General features: G+C 40.2%; 1 protein-coding gene across 3 annotated transcripts; it reads right to left on the minus strand.

The window, feature by feature from the left end:
- Positions 1-482: 482 nt before the first annotated feature.
- Positions 483-15,932, minus strand: ldlra (low density lipoprotein receptor a). Of its 3 annotated transcripts, XM_054760235.1 has the most exons (18): positions 15,715-15,928; positions 12,503-12,631; positions 12,290-12,412; positions 10,071-10,451; positions 9,872-9,994; positions 9,683-9,805; positions 9,468-9,587; positions 9,245-9,370; positions 8,963-9,134; positions 8,214-8,441; positions 8,023-8,141; positions 7,782-7,921; positions 7,524-7,665; positions 6,442-6,585; positions 6,114-6,338; positions 4,655-4,729; positions 4,411-4,574; positions 483-3,320 (listed from the first exon to the last, which is right to left on the minus strand). In XM_054760235.1, exons 1-18 carry the CDS (start codon positions 15,767-15,769, stop codon positions 3,264-3,266), a joined length of 2,646 nt encoding a protein of 881 aa, XP_054616210.1. In that variant the 5' UTR covers positions 15,770-15,928; the 3' UTR covers positions 483-3,263. The 3 variants fall into 3 exon arrangements, with proteins under 3 accessions (XP_054616210.1, XP_054616209.1, XP_054616208.1); XM_054760234.1 differs by having other exon boundaries at positions 9,683-9,994; positions 12,503-12,628; positions 15,715-15,932; XM_054760233.1 differs by having other exon boundaries at positions 9,683-9,994; positions 15,715-15,931.
- Positions 15,933-16,512: the final 580 nt, after the last annotated feature.

Consider the following 16,512-nt stretch of genomic DNA (forward strand, 5'->3'; position numbering starts at 1 on the left):
AATATGCTTCAAAGACATTTAAATGATAAAACAACGATGACAATGTCAAATGATCGATGAGCAGGTGGACTTGGAGTTAACCTGGTAGTGGGGCTAGCGCTACCTAGTGCTTACGTAGCACAACAAACTTTTGCGTCTTAGCACACAACTATGGCGCGTTCAGGGGCCGCCGCACGAGGTGCGAAATCTCCACGCTCGACGAAGAAACATTATCTGCAGAGCATAAAGACATCAACATGTTTCGAACAGTGGTACAGTACATGTATGCTGTACATTTGAACTGTATTATTATCTTTTGTAAATGATTTAGGGTGAACGAGATATGTTTTCTGCAGAAAAAATGACCTAAAATAATTATTTGACCAAAAATATGCAAATGTGATGGGCTGTGAAGCTGAATCACAAATGCACAGGGACACACCATCAATAAAAAATATGACAATACCAGTTGCATTTCCAAAGGAATGAATCCATAGCCGATCTATAATAAATACAAGCATTTATTTATGTACAGAACAGGTTGAACAACAACAAAGCCGACAGCATACGTATCATTACCAAAACAGAGCAAATATTTACATTTATGAACATCCTATTTACAGACGCATGACCTGCACTAAAAAACAAACTCTGTACATACATCTTCACTGGCATTTAAGACTTGTTTTTCTTCCACCCTCCACCAAAAGCCTTTACAACAGCATCCCTTCTGTGTGCATCAAGTCAATTTTACACTCTTCTGTTCAATAGCACCCACACGTACATTTAAGGAAAAAAAAAAGAGGCAGCGTTCACTTAGAATGTAAAAAAAGCAGGAGGTCACAAAGAGTTGTGATGAGGCACGTGTTTCTCTCCTGCCAGGAATGCTGCGATAAGGCAAGTTCTCCTCCTGAGGACGGCTGTAAATGTACATACTGTATCTTATAGCACCGAGATTTAAGCTCGGCCCGGCCGGTCACACATGGTTGCTTCAAAGCTATTCTGAGGAATGCACAGTTCCTCCTGACGGGGGCACGTGGAGGTTAAAATGTAACGTCGTCTCTCCAATACAAACATCTGCTTGACAACTGCAGAAGGGATCTGAAATGGGAAGGCTATCAAAAAGTACAGTATACTCAAGGCACAAAGCAGTGTGCAGCATTTACTTGACGTCCTCAGACTCCCAAAGTGGATCCGGCGCGGATGAAAAACTGCGCACTCGATGCTAAAAATGTGTCAGCATGCGTCGTCACACATACACACATAGTGTCAACACAGGCTGCCTCGATGTAATCATGTTAGCATCTTAGAATAAACTTCAGTTTCATATAATATAATCATTATGGGGGACTATATTCAACTTGTGCAAATGACTATGAAGGAACAGGACAGGGGTGTCCATAGTTCCTCTGAAAAATCAAAGGATGCGGGCGGCCACTTTGATATTTTTATATATTTATCTTGTACAAAGGCTAAAAAAAAGCCTTATATATTTATGTTATTTATTAGCAATTTTGATCAACTACTAATTATTAAGTAGCAACATTTCAGATTTTTCTCTTTAAATTGTGCCTTTTTGTTATACTATTTCAATGTTGTTGTTTGTTAAAAATGTATTTAATTTTATTTCCACAATGTGCCGCAAACAGCCGCCGGGCCGCACATCGGACACCCCTGCATAAGGAGATTAGGTTCGCTTTGCAAGAAAATTAGAAATTGGGCGATATTGTTATATTTCAAGTAGTCAATGTTAGCATAAAGTGCAAACCTTGCATCGATTTTATAGTTAACTTGAAAGGGGACAAATATTCTAAGCTAGCAAGTCACATCTTTAAACATGTAATTGTATTTAACAGCTTTGGTTGCCTTATGGTGTGTTCTCTCCCATTTCTGTTGGGGAAATATTGTATTTCTGCTGGTATTTTGACTTTTTATTAATAAAAAGGACTGTATTCTATGTCAGCCCGTTTCCGCCACAATAGTAAGTCATAATTGTGAAACAAAAAGTCAAACTGATAGGATTAAAAGTAATAACTATGGCATAAAAATCCAAATTATGAGATAAAAAAAGTCATAATGATGAGATAAAAAGATGAAATTATGAGCTAAAAAGTCAAATTTAAGAGAAAAAAATGAATAACTATAAAATTATGAGATGAAAAGTTATAATTATGAAATACAAACTCAAAACTATGAGATAAGAAAGTTGAAATTGCTAAATAAACATCAGAAATATGACAGGAAAGTCATAATTCTGTGATAAAAAAGTCATAATTATGAGATAAAAACGGAAGATTATGACATGAGAAAGTCATAATTATGAGATAAAAAAGTCAAAATGACTAAATAAACGTCATAAATACGAGATTGGACAGTCAGAATTACGAGATAAAAGCTCGAAATTATTATAGATTTAATTAATTATTATAGATTAAAAGTCATAATTATGAGATGAAAACTCAAAATTATGAGACAAAAAGTCAAAATTATGACATAAAATGTCATAATTATGAGATAAGAACTCGAAATTATGCGATACAAACGTGACGAAGCACGAAGGCTCCAGTGAAGGTGGCACATGCGCAGTTTGTATCTCACAATTTTGAATTTTTATCTCATAATTGTGACTTTTTATCTGAAAAAAATATACTTTTTGTCTCATAATTATGACTTTCTTATCTCATAATCATGACTTACCATTGGGATATTTGATTTTTTTTAAGTGGCGGAAATGGGCTTCCATAGTGTACCAAAAAGGTTTGATTTTGACGTGTCAACAAAATAGAATGTGAAAGATTTTCGAAACATGTCAAGCAACATTGATGTCATTGGATGTTTCATATCCAGCTAGCTAACTACCTCTCTCCACATAAAAAGGTCAGACTAGCTGAATAAAGCTAAAGCTAAACTCACAGCCCTGCGGCTCTACTTACATCGTCCAAGCCAAAATATAAGAAGACAAAGGAATTCTCAATCTCCTTTTTAACTTGTTTTTAGCAGCAATGTTGGCCTGTTGTAAGAAATAATAGCATACTGTAATCATACTTCCGCACCATTGCTAACCTTGCTAACAGATGTGTGATTTGGTGAAGTTTTCAAGAGTGAAAAACAACAAAAATGAAAATGACCAAAGTGAGTTGAACCTGAATTTCCTCGAGGCGTTGTCGCCGAGTGAGGATACGGTGGTTCAAACTTGAATTACGTTCTTTGTGCCACGTGAGGTAAACGATTCAAAATGGACGGTCAGGGCAACTTCCCATTTAGGTTCGTCTCTGACTTGCGGCTCAGTTTTCAGTGAAAGTCGGATTGTCCGCCTCTTCATCCAGGCTCACAACTTGCTTCTGATCAGACAAATAAAAAAAGTAAGTCAGACAAAATTGTGGTTGAATAAACTACAACGCACAGTCTTGATTGTTGAACAAGAAGAGTCGAGTTCAACACACGGGAAGGATCCATCTGCCTCGATTCAACCTTTGTTTTCTGGTTTAGAATCTTCATTCAGTCCCTCATTTATCACGGTTAATTGGCTCCAGACCCAACCAAGATGAGTGAAGTAGGATTCGATATTAACAATCTGAATATTTTTGTAGTTAGAGCATAGAAAGCCTGTGTATTCTCAGCGCATTCAGTCGATCGCAACTGGACTGTTCGGGTTGTCTTAGAAGATGTTTCGCCTCTCGTCCGAGCAGGCTTCATCAGTTCATGCTCAAAGGCTAGGTGGGACACACACCAGTCAGACTAGATAGGACAGCTCTGGTCTGAGAGCTTGGTGCAAGATCCAATCTATTTACCCTCTAAAGCAGGAGAGGCTCGGATGAGAGGCGAAACATCTCCTAAGACAAACTGAAGAGTCCAGTTGTGATCGATCGAATGCCCTGAGAATGCAATGACTTGGATGAATGAGAATATTCGCAAGCAAAACCTGTTTATGGCTTACTAGATATGATTTTTACAATTATTAGAGCCCTGTAGACATGAAGTAACATCCCTATAGTCACCATTAAACTCCTATTATTCTTTGTTTACCCCACATTGCCCAACACTAATGCGAAACTATCGCAAAACTCGCATATTCCAGACCAACATGCTGGATTGGATACGTTATTTTTATATTCCACTGTTTTTACCAGCTCAGATTTCACAAAAACACCATACTTGTGAAGAGCGGTGATTGGGCGGATCCGCAGCCACACACATGGAGAGCGGAGCAGACAGAGTGGTTTCGGCTGTCGAGTTTAAGCGCATTAAGACGCATTTCTTAAGCGGTTCGGTGCGCAGCAGGATTCGGATAGCATCCACGCTTGATCGAACAAACCGAACAAGTAGTTTGTTTCAACGGAAGCAAGTGTAAACGCACCCGAATACAGCTGCGTCCAGAGCTAAAGCACAATGGCACCACAGTGACACCACAATAAGTCCTCATAGGCTTACTTTGGGATAGGAATACCCATCAGGGCTGTGACTCCTCCAAATGTGCACTTGGTCCTCTGTGGTCTTTTGATACACCGGGTTGTCAAAGTGGATTGTGTTGGTGTTCTTCAGCTTGTAGCTCTTCCATAGCAGCATGCCACCAAACGCCAACATACACATGATGGCTACACAGACGTAACCGGGGTGACGTAAGGCAGAATGGATTTAATACTGAATCTTAATTTGTGTTACTAAAGGTACTCACCCAAAGGTAAGACGATGTACAAGGCAATTGGGGTGCTGGAGGCTGGTTGGGGTATCACTGCAGCGTGGCGATTGTCTGAGGAAAAAAAGCAATTCCCTTTTACATTCATGTCCCATAAGACGTGTCTTCAGGGGTGGTTCTCCTTGAGGAGGGGTCTCCAAAGTGCCGCCCGGGGGCCATTTGCGGCTCGCGGCACATTCTAAAAATATCATTTAACAAGAAAACTACAAAACAACAACAGCAAAATGGAAAAATCTGCAGTCATTTTACAAGAATAAAGCCAAAAAGTTGTAATCTAACGGGGAAAAGTCAGGATTTCACGTGAACAACCTCATTTCAGCAGCATAAATTTGAAATATGAAAGAAAGATGTTTTGTCAAAGTCGGAATATTATGAAAAACAAACAAAACAACAAAGTGATTTTTGGAAAACAAGGTTGTTTACGAGAATGAAGTCAAATATGGGAATAAAGTCATAATTACGAGAATAATAAATATGAGATGAAAGTTGAAATAGTAAAAAAAAACAAAACAACAACAGCAGAAATTAAACAAACAGCTGTAATTTTACAAGAATAAAGTGAAAATATTACGAAAAAAAAGCCGTATTCTAACAAGAAAAAAATTAGCAATTTTACGGGAATAAACTTGTAGTATTACAATATTAGAATATTATTTTAGTAGCATAGAGTTGAAATATTAAAGAAAAAATATGTTTTTTTTTAAAAAAAGTTGTCATATTATGACAAAATAATGTTGTTATTTTTGGAAAATTTTGATTATTTATTTTATTATGGGAATGAAAAATATTATGGGAATAAAATCATAATATTACGAAAGGAAAATCTATAAAGATGATTTAAGAAGGAAGTTGAAATATTTGGAACATTGAAAAACAAAATACATGATTACATGCTATTTTTTTCTGTTAATATAATGACTTTACTCCCTTAGTATTATTTATTTATTTATTTTTACTGCTTTTTTTTCTATTTTTGCTGTCGTTCTTTTAATTTTATTGTTTAATCGTATTTTTAGAATGTGCCATAAATGGCCCCCGGGGCCACACTTTGGACACCCCCGGTTTGAACAAAATGTAGTAACAAATCAGCAACGACCTGCACGTATTAAATGCCTATAAACATTTCCTGGTTGTGATGCTCTGCTTTCCAGGTTAAAATTGAATTGAAGCTAACTGGACTTCTTATTGGTGGGTGAATCTGGGGCATCCTCACACAAAAAAAAATAACTGGAGAAGCCTTTTGGATCAAAGGTCCAATTCCCGTGAACCAAGAAGTACTGTACTTACGTACTGTAAGTATTGTGTCATACTACCACTAATCCAATGCATCCTACAAAGTCGGACATCTGCACACTGATGTATATATTTTGTCCGTGAATGCTTTTCAACATTGTTTAGGTGTCAGTGCAATTTAATTATTACGATTTGAGATCTTCACCTGGAGAAGTGACTGGAGTTTTCGCAGTTGTCCGTGGGGCTTTGGGCTGGACTGGCTGAAGTTCAGGTTTAGTGGTTCTCACTTGAGGCCTCTTAGTGCTTGGCACAGGCTTGACCACAGGTCTGGTGCTCGTAATGGGAGCAGTGGAGGTTCTGATCGGGGGCTTGGGTGGGTTTGTGGTGAATGTTGGTTGGTTGGTGGTTGGAACTGGCGGATGCATGGGAGCTGTAGGTATTGGCACCACACAGTCAGTAACAGAGAACAAAGTATGACATGAAAAAAGATCTTCCTTTTTATTCCGCCAGATGTTGTCTCGAAATTGACATACCTGGCATACATCTCCTCATGTCACTGGCTAGCACCGTGTTATCCGGACAGACACAGGTATATTTTGGCGGGTGTCTGCCCACTTGTGGTGCAGCCAGGCACATGAATTCGCAGCCACCATTGGACAACTGACACCAGTCCCTCCCTGCAAAGGTAAAGGGGTATTATTAATATTACAAATATTAACAGTGGTGCTCAACTGGTTGGTTGGGACCCAAAAGTGGGTCCCTGATCCATTCTGGGTGGGTTGCAGAAAGCAAGTCAAAAAATTACATTCAAATGTGTAACATACAACTGATGTCTGACTTATTTTGAAATAAAATTGAGCAGTATTTTCGTCACCTTCCTCATTTCTTTGACAATAATAATAAATAAATGAAACATAAAAAAAAAAATAAAATAATAATACATGGAAATACATGGAAAATTACTTAATAATTAAAATTAAAAAATAATACAAATAAATACAAATACAAAATTATTTAAATAAAAGCATAAAAAATAATACAAATAAATACAAATCAAAAATGATTTAAATAAAATCATAAAAAAATTGTACAAATAAATACAAATCAAAAATAATACAAATAAATACAAATAAAATTACTTAAAAGTGTAAAAAAAAGTAAAGTATAAAAAAAGTAATTACAAATTAATAAAAATGCCCTAAATAAAAGTGAAAAAAATTATAACAATGCTAATAAATAACAATAAATAAAAGTGACTTACATAAAAGCATAAAAATAAAAAATGAATAAAAAATGACTTATAAGAGAATAAATAAAATAATATGAGTGTAAAAAAAATAATACAAATGAATAAAAATAAAATGACAAATAAAAGTGTAAAATAAAATAAAAATAGATAATACAAATGACTTAAAAGTATAAAAAATAATTCCAGTTAAAAAAAGTTAAAATGACTTAAATAAAAGTGTAAAAAATAATACAAATAAAAATGACTTAAATAAAAATGGGTCTCAACTTAATGACCATTGGAAATGTGGGTACAGGTTGAGACCATTTGAGAACCCCTGGATTAGAGCAAAGTAATTGACCTATAATTTTTTTTAAATGCACGTACCAGCAGGCTGTTTGACATTGTGGTAGAGAATAATGTCTTCTGGTGATGACAGGTGCTCCGCCACTGGAGTGATGTCTGCACCAGTCAACCTATTAGCACTTAGGATGGCATTGTTACTGATGTCTGTCCAAAAAACTCGTTCCTTGAAGTGCACAAGAGAAAAATGTATAACATTTCCGACACAGCATGACATCACATATACAGGGTTTTGTATTTTTCTTAAAACTCACAGTTGTGTGTGAGGCTGTACGTATATACCTCAAACACAGCAAGTCCCAGCGGATGGCTCAACTTGTGTTCATCAATGATGAGGGTGCGCCGCCCCCCACCATGCACATCAATACTGGAGAGGGTGTGTAGCTTTGAGTCCACCCAGTAGAGCCGCTGGTTCAGCAGGTCTGGGGTGTTTAACAGGGGGAGGTGCGGGGCAACAGGTCATGTCAGTCATGCTTAAAATAAAGATAAAGAAAACCAGATGGACTGGAAGGATGGAGTTTACCGAGGGTGATTCCATTGGGCCACACAATGTCGTCAGTGACCAAAGCAGTGCGGTCACCTCCGTTCAGACCTCCCTTTTCAATCTTAGCAGGATTCCCCCAGTCAGTCCAGTAAGCAAAGCTGGTGGGTGAATTATTGTTATCAAGTCACTGGCATAACCACAAGCCAAGGTGGTATCGGAAGGCGTCTTACTTGCTATAGGGGTCAACCACAATAGCTCGAGGTTTAGATAAACCTTGGTAGAACAAAGTCTTACGCCGACTACCATCAGCAGTTACCACAGAGACGGTGCAGCGAATGCTATCAGTCCAGTAGAGGTTACCATGGATCCAGTCAAAGGCAATGCCCTCAGGAGCGTCGAGGTCATTACCAACCACTATGGTGTGACGGGAAGAATCCTCCGCTGAATCCATTTGAGCTCTGGAATTAAATAGGTTGTGTTTTTAGTTGCAGTTGCAAAAATGTGAAACAGGATTAATCAGAATTTCCACCGTTGGGTGGCAGAGTTGAGTTCATAAAGGGCTCATAACTGATATAAAGTGGCGTATGGCTGTGACATCCCATTAGACGGTTCGAGTCGTTACCTTACTTATTAATTTTGCAATCCTGTTCAGGGTCACAGGTAAGGGGAGCCTATCCCAGGGGAGCCTAACACAGCACACATACAGACAAAAAAACATTCACGCTCACATTCATACCTATGGACAATTTAGAGTCTCCAATTAACCTAGCATGACTGTGGGAGGAAACTGGAGTATCTGGAGGAATACGGCATAGCAGTAGGAGTACGGCAGTTGAATCACGACAACAAGGCGTCGACTGAGGCTGGAAGGTTAGGACTAGGGTTACCTTAACCCTAAACCTATCAACACCCGCCCATTTTGTTAACTGAGTCAACTTAAACCGAAATCTTCTTTGATTCTCAAATAAAAACCCCTCACCTGTAGATCTTCTTTTGGGAAATATCTGACCAGTAGATCTCTTTGGTGGCCATGTTCATATCCAGAGCCACAACGTTTTTCAGTCGTGGGATAACACGTGCATATTCACTCTTGTCCAAAGTCATTTTTCTCACTTCATGTCGGTTGGTGAAGAAAAGGTAGGCGATTGTACCTACAAGATTAGAGTGGACACTGAAACATGTCTACAAAAATGGCCTTCCAGAAGGATACAAATGAAAAACAATCAATGTTCTACCAAGAACATGAAGGGTTGGTTTTTACCTATAACCTTGCAGGCTTTGGTAGCAGGGTCCACCTGGTAACCTTCCTCACACTCGCATTTGTAACTTCCTATTTGGTTAATGCAGATCTGGCTGCAGGCATCCTGGTTGGCACACTCGTCAATATCTGATTGAAAGATCATGACCGCATGACTATATTGTTGTTTGTTGAGGTGTTTAGCCATTCAAGAGATAATACTGTGGGGTGAGGGGTTTCTTTTCACCTTCACATTGATTTTTGTTGACCAGGTGATACCCAGAGGGACATACACACTCAAAACCGATCTTCAGATCATTGCAGACATGAGAGCAGCCACCGTTGTTGAGTAGGCACTCGTTGAAGCCTGCAGTGAAAAAAGCAACAGTTTTTATCCCCGAGGAAGGGAATGACATGCAGACACTGTCAGTGCTAATTATCCTGACAGTGATGAATACTCACCACATTCCCTCAGAGGCTCGTCTGACCAATCCCTGCAGTTGCGCTGCCTGTTGCACACCTTCTCCATGCCGATACATTCACCACTGTTGCACTTAAACCAAGTTGGAGCCACACATTGGGTAGCTGTACAGACAAATTCAACAAGATCAGGGACGTTTAGCTGTGTAGTTAAATACAGTATCTTCATACCATTGACACAGCCGATTTCATCACTCATATCCCTGCAGTGGTACTGATGGTCGCATTGGTGGCTTCCATGAATGCAAGTGCCATCATCGCATTGAAACTCATCAGGACGGCAGGTGCGAGGCACTAGAGCAATGCAAAAGACCAACACTTGGAATGTGAAGCCATTAAAACAGGATTTAAAGCAAGCATTACCACATACCACAGCCAGCTTCATCCGATCGATCCAGACAATCAGCTCCTCCATCGCACCTCCAGTTTCCGTGAATGCATTCCCCACTACCACAGTGAAATTCTCGGGCAAAGCAGCGGCGAGTTTGAGCGAAGGTAGGCGCCGCCGTACCACAGTTCTGGGGCCACTCGTCCGAGCCGTCCGTGCAGTCGGCGTCTCCGTCGCAGGCCCACAGGCGTGGGAGGCAGACGCTGTTGTTGCACTGAAAAGAAGCAGCGCTACACGTAACCGGCGGGCAGGAGGCCTCGTCACTGCCGTCATCGCAGTCTTCCTCATCGTCGCACACAAACGAGGAGGACACGCACTGGCCGTTTGTGCAGCGGAACTCTGTGTCTGTGCACTGCTTGGGTCCTAAGACACAGGACATAACTAATAAGACACAACCCAAAACAAGCCACATTAAGGAACATTGCATGTTTACACTTGCATAATTCAACATGTCTGAAAAGTAGGAGGAAGAAGCTGAGCTTATTTCATCCTACCCCTTCCCCATGTCTCAGCAATTACTGACAGTTTGCTGACTTGCATGTTACCATTTTCTAACAGGGGCAGCAAAGCAACAAAGCATGTCCAACAACGGATAGAATCCTGTGCAGCGATGAAAAAAAAAAGTTAGAAGAAAGAAAAAAGAATTGTCCCAAAATAAAAAATAAGTAAAATGTAAATATTTAAATAAATATAAAATAAATAAATAAATAAAATATAATTTTACATTTTGAATTTATAAATAAACAAGTGCATGATACAGTGATACTTTGGTTTTTGTTATGAAAAAGGACAAAAACCATAACCTACTTGTGCAGTTTTTCCAGTTGTAATGTAATGTAAATCCTTTTAATCTATTCCAGACACCCACCCAAATATGAGCAAAAAATACATTTTATACAGGATAATTCTAGTTTTATTTTCATTTGACAGGCAGAGGGGAAGAGTAAGCACCAGCAAAGCAAAGAACAGTACAAATTTGTGGTAAATCACAAAGAGGCATGTCCTTATGTTGACAGTCTTACTAATTAAACTTCCTTATTTACATTTGGTAGTCTTCTGCTATGTCTGCTATGCTATTATGTTCATGTACAGTAGATATCCTGTGTATATCAATTTCGTATATTGGCCAATATATAGGTTATCGGCTTTTTTTCAGCCCCTAATATCAGTATCGTCCCCAAAAATCCTATATTGGTCGGGCTATAAACAGTGGTGAACCTTCCCATGTGTGGCCGGCCAACCAAAATTCCCCCAAGAGCGCAGCGACGACTCATCCAAGACCCCACAACAACATCCAAAGAACTGCAGGCCTCAAATGCCTCAGTTAAGGTCAGTGTTCATGACTCCACCATAAGAAAGACACTGGGCAAAAACGGCCTGCATGGCAGAGTTCCAAGATGAAAACCACTGCTGAACAAAAAGAACATTGAGGCTCGTCTCAATTTTGCCAGAAAACCTCTTGATGAACCCCAAGACCTTTGGGAAAATACTCTGTGGTCGGAAGGTGTGTGTCTGATTAAATCTGGCATAAAGGTTCTGCATTTCAGAAAAAGAACATCAACAGTAAAATATGGTGGTGGTAGTGTGATGGTCTGGGGCTGTTTTGCTGCTTCGGGACCTGGAAGACTTGCTGTGATAAATGGAACCATGAATTCTGCTGTCTACCAAAAAACTCTGAAGGAGAATGTACGGCCATGTGTTTGTGACGTCAAGCTGACACCAACTTGGGTTCTGCAGCAGGACAATGATCCAAAACAGTGCACCTGTTTTCAGTCCACCTCTGAATGGCTGAAGAAAAACAAAATGAAGACCTTGGAGTGGCCTAGTCAAAGTCCTGACTTGAATCCTATTGAGATGCTGGGGCATGACCTTAAAAAGGCGCTTTATGCTGGAAAACCCTCCAACGTCCAATAATTTTGCAAAGATGAGTGGGTCAAAATTCCCCTACAGCGCTGGAAGAGACTCACTGCAAGTTATCGCGAATGCTTGATTGCAGTTGCTGCTGCTTGGGGTGGCCATCCAGTTATTACGTTTAGGGGGCAATCACTTTTTCACACAGGGCTATGAAGGTGTGAATTTTTTTTTCTCCCTTAATAATAAAAGATTTCATTTAAAAACTGCATTTTGTTTTCAGTGGTATTGTCACTGACTAATATTTGTGTGGTGTGTTCGTCTATCTATGCTGTGTACTGACTCCTCACCACAGCTCTCTTCATCAGCTCCATTCTCACAGTCGGCCTTTCCGTCACAGCGCCATGTGCTTGGTATACACTGGTGAAGGCGGTCGGCACAACTGAATTCTGTTGGTCTACATGTTTTGGCCACTGGAAGAGTTGCACACACATGCAAAAAAACATTTACAATACCATAATTGAAATTCTAATTAAGGAAGCTACACATGTTCATACACTTACGGCAAGTAGCAGGAAGTTCGTCTGTGCCATCTCCACAGTCGTCTGTGCCGTCGCACACCCATCTGACTGTGATGCATCTCCCATTCCCGCACTGGAACTGCTTGTTTCCGCATGTTGTCAATGCATCTGCTTTATGAACAAAACAAATCCACAATGTATGGTCATGACGGTGCCGAAATAAGTCACCCCACTGACCTCCATCTATAATGAAGCCGTTGAACTCAAAGAACAAAACAGATTGTACAGTACTGTGCATCATATTGACTCATTCATGAAAATGACACTGGATCCCTCGAGAGTTTGAAACCTTGAAGAGCCACCTGTTCCTGCCAGGGGCCAGATTGTTGTGCTTCACGGTAAAACCACATGTACCCATTTTAATAATATTATTATTATTACAAGAAAGCATACAGACTTCACACATTTGCAATTCAGCATTTGCAACCCTGCAAATTTGAAGATTTTTGATCCTAAAAAAATTGATCACAATTGATAAAACACCCTAAGTTGGTAATATTGTATGAATACATGATAATATAGGTCAAATGTACCAGCCCACAATTATTTTACATGTTTATGTCTTTATGCTGCCTTGAAACCACCATAGTTGCATGAGGCAAAGCGTGACTTTCTTCTTACATGATCATTCATGAGTGGTGAGTACCTTTACCGTTTATAAATTGTGTTTAATAAGGTTTGTGAGGCGTATATAGAGCTTAAACCTGGAATGTGCTGCAAGTGAACAAGGGCAGGAGGTTATGGAGGGAGCGAGCTGTGTGTAAAAAATAGACATTCTTGTGGGCATTTCATTTGCTTGCGTTTTTATGCCATTCGCATCATCATACATACAGCTGTACCACTTAAAAAAGGAATGTAAAAGATAAGAACTGCACTTTTTTATTGCTGTTTGCTATCTTTCAGAGCTATAAATCATCAATAAGACTAGCATATTGTGCCTCTGGATACACCGGAGGCCACGGAATGTTTACAAAAAAGAAGTGCTTCAGCCAGTTGTAGAATAAGCCATGTCAAAAATTTCTTTCTGAAAAAATACATGACAAAGTTTGAAAGGGAGCTCTGTTGTCATTTTCCGTCAAAGCCATGGCACTTTACCTAAACTCTACGTTCACATCATTATTTACCCACTGAGCTTAAAGTTCAGCAGACTTTGAAAGACAACCTGAACTAACCAATAATGGGCAAATAAATGTCCCAAATGTCTGGTCGCTCGTGCTGAACTTTTGCGGTAAGGGTATTAAACCCAAAGACACTTGGCCTTTTAAACCCTGGTCTTGAGGCAAATCCAAAATAAATGGTATTTTTATGTGCATCTACAGACACAATGACGGTTACGATGTTGCTGCTGGATAAGAGTAAATGAAGCTGCTTATTCAGTGAGTTTTAGCAGTAGAGGAATGATATTTGTACCAGTGGGAGGGCTAAGTGTTGGCTTTCAAACGATGCCACACGTGTCGCACGAGTTTTTTGGTTTATGAAATTATTTCCGACGTATCCTGGACTGTTTACTTAATTTGGACATTTTCCCATTTAAGTGCTTGTGGTTTGAACTGTTTCCTGTTTTCCTCAAATTGTCTCTATTGTGCTTTTGGCTGACATCCTTCTGGTTACGTGGATGTTTGGCACGTGTATACTGACACCAGCATCGTGCAGTTACGCAGACACAACCCAGCTGCCCCCAGTACAGGGGCCTGTAGGGTTTAAAAGGGATAGTTCGGATTTTTTGACATGAAGTTGTATGACATCCCCATCAGCAGCGGACTACCTCAACAGTGACTTACCCCCGCCCCATTTGGTGCCGCGAGTCCAGTTCTGGTCGGTTTTCTGTGACGAGGGACGTAGTTCTGCTTAGTTGCTGGGTCATTTAAGTAAAGAGTTTGGCTTCTCAAAACGATATGCGTTCAAAAGAGTAGTACATTTGCGTCATAAAAACGCCTCCTCAAAAAAATCAGACCTCACAAATCGCTCGGCCTCTCCATTTGTGTGTATGTGATGAAGATGCTCGCGACTGAGCGCCGCGGCCATCTTGTTTACGTGTGTTCCACAGCGGAAGAGGATGCGAGCATCTTCATCACATACACACGAATAGGAGAGGCAACGGTGCTCAGGGACACGGCGGGAGACAAATATAACGCAGAGCGATTTGTGAGGTTCTGTTTTTTTGAGGAAGCATTTTTATGATGCAAATGTACTCCTCTTTTGAACGCATATTGTTTTGAGAGAGTGATTTGTGAGGTTTTATTTTTTTTTAGAAAGAAATTCACATATCACGGTTGGATCTGGAAGCAATTAACTACAATAAACAAGAGCTTACTGTACTGTATATACAGGTATCTCTTTTTTTTCTATCAGTTTATGACGTAAGTTAAAGCAAACAAATAAACCCCACCTTGACGGAAATGAACCTCAACAGCAATAAATACAAGTTTCTTTGCACATAATTTATCTTTCACAACATGAGGACGCTAGAGGACTAAAGCCACCTCTGCATTGGAGGGAGTGGACGACCAGTTTGAACATGTTTTACCACTCACCGTTTCCCAGAACCAACATACTGGGAGCAGGTCTGACAATGTGTGACCAAAACTGAGACAGTGTTTGCATTGGAGGGTCCACTAGAGGAATTCCATTCATGTGCACAAATGTAAGGTTAAAAAAAAGGAGGTGCGGGGGGTAGAGCGGGAAACAGCAACCTGTTTGGATGTTGCATCATGCTGGACTAATAGAATGCTTGCATATTTCAATGAAACAGTTCCACTTTCATTCAAACTGTCTTCGCCCAGTCCTCCAGAGTGGATTGGCTGCAGGACCTTGCTGTGAGATGAGCGCCAGCAAATAAAAAGTGGCTCACAAAGACTACAAAACCAAATAAAATGATGGAATGAGCCATTGAGAGCTGCCTCAAAGGCATTGCTGCTTTATGAGTTGAGAGTCATAAATCAAGGGACCGTGCCAAGATGTGAATATTTTCATCCCGGGGAAGAAAGAGAGAGTGGGAAAGGTTTGACCTACATTCTTGGAGACCAAGCGAACCCTGCAAACCCCCCAATCATCTTGCATCCGGTGCTGCCAGAAGAGTGGGCAATTTAAACCCAAACACTGGACATCACATTGGATATTGGATATGTTGCATTCATGGATGGCAAAACGTACAAGCAGCATTTTTAAACAGACAGCAATGAACTTCAACTTACTTGTTTGAACAAGAGAGCAGATTAGAAACGCCACCAATGCGTAAAACGATACCATGGCCTCCGCACGAGCGAGTCTACTTCACGACACGCTCTGATGTACGATGTTTCAACAGACCAAATGTGTGATGCTCCTGCTGCTGCGACGTCTGAGGACGAGATGATCCTGCACTCTGCAATGTTTGGCAACAACACCATTTCAATGTGGTCCACCGGGTGGGTGGGACCGACAGGGTGCAGGGGGCCCCCGTGATTGTGGAGGGTGGGGGTGGTGGTGGAGGGGGTGAAGGCGGGCTTTGGAGTGGTGTGATTTGTGAGCCACAACAGACTCAACAAACCAGAGGCGGAGCTCTGAGTTGGATTTTTAACTATGGGTTTAACCCTTCCAGGGAAGGCTCACGTGCGCACGTGGCACATGGAAACATTGGAGTTTTTTTCCCTCTGGAGCTTGACTTTTCACCCCTTGTGGAATACATCCTTGAAATGAGCGAACATTGGGCGCCTCTAATGAAATATAGGACATTTGAAGAAGGTGATACGACCTGCTTACTACTGTAGTAAAGTAGGATGTTTGTACCAACATCCTACTTTTATATCCTTGAAGTTTCACTTTTACAGCTTGGCAACATACCAGTACCTCTTTGGCCCTCAAAAAGAAACATAGGGGTCCAATAATTAGCCCAATAGAGTACACAAGATTAGGGATCTAATATAAGGTAATAAAAAATGTTTTTTGCCAACAAAACATTTTTAATTAATTATACACATATTAATTAAATAATTCAATACGAGACGCGTCGT

Source organism: Dunckerocampus dactyliophorus, chromosome 18, assembly GCF_027744805.1.
Source record: "Dunckerocampus dactyliophorus isolate RoL2022-P2 chromosome 18, RoL_Ddac_1.1, whole genome shotgun sequence".
In the NCBI taxonomy this organism is placed as follows: Eukaryota; Metazoa; Chordata; class Actinopteri; order Syngnathiformes; family Syngnathidae; genus Dunckerocampus; species Dunckerocampus dactyliophorus.

Coding starts and splice junctions, on each gene's coding strand:
- ldlra (XM_054760233.1), bottom strand. CDS start 15,769: ATGGTATCGTTTTACGCATTGGTGGCGTTTCTAATCTGCTCTCTTGTT. Junction 9,995..10,070: donor ATCGGATGAAGCTGGCTGTG/GTATGTGGTAAT, acceptor GCATTGCTCTAG/TGCCTCGCACCTGCCGTCCT. Junction 9,371..9,467: donor CAACAAAAATCAATGTGAAG/GTGAAAAGAAAC, acceptor TCTTTCAATCAG/ATATTGACGAGTGTGCCAAC.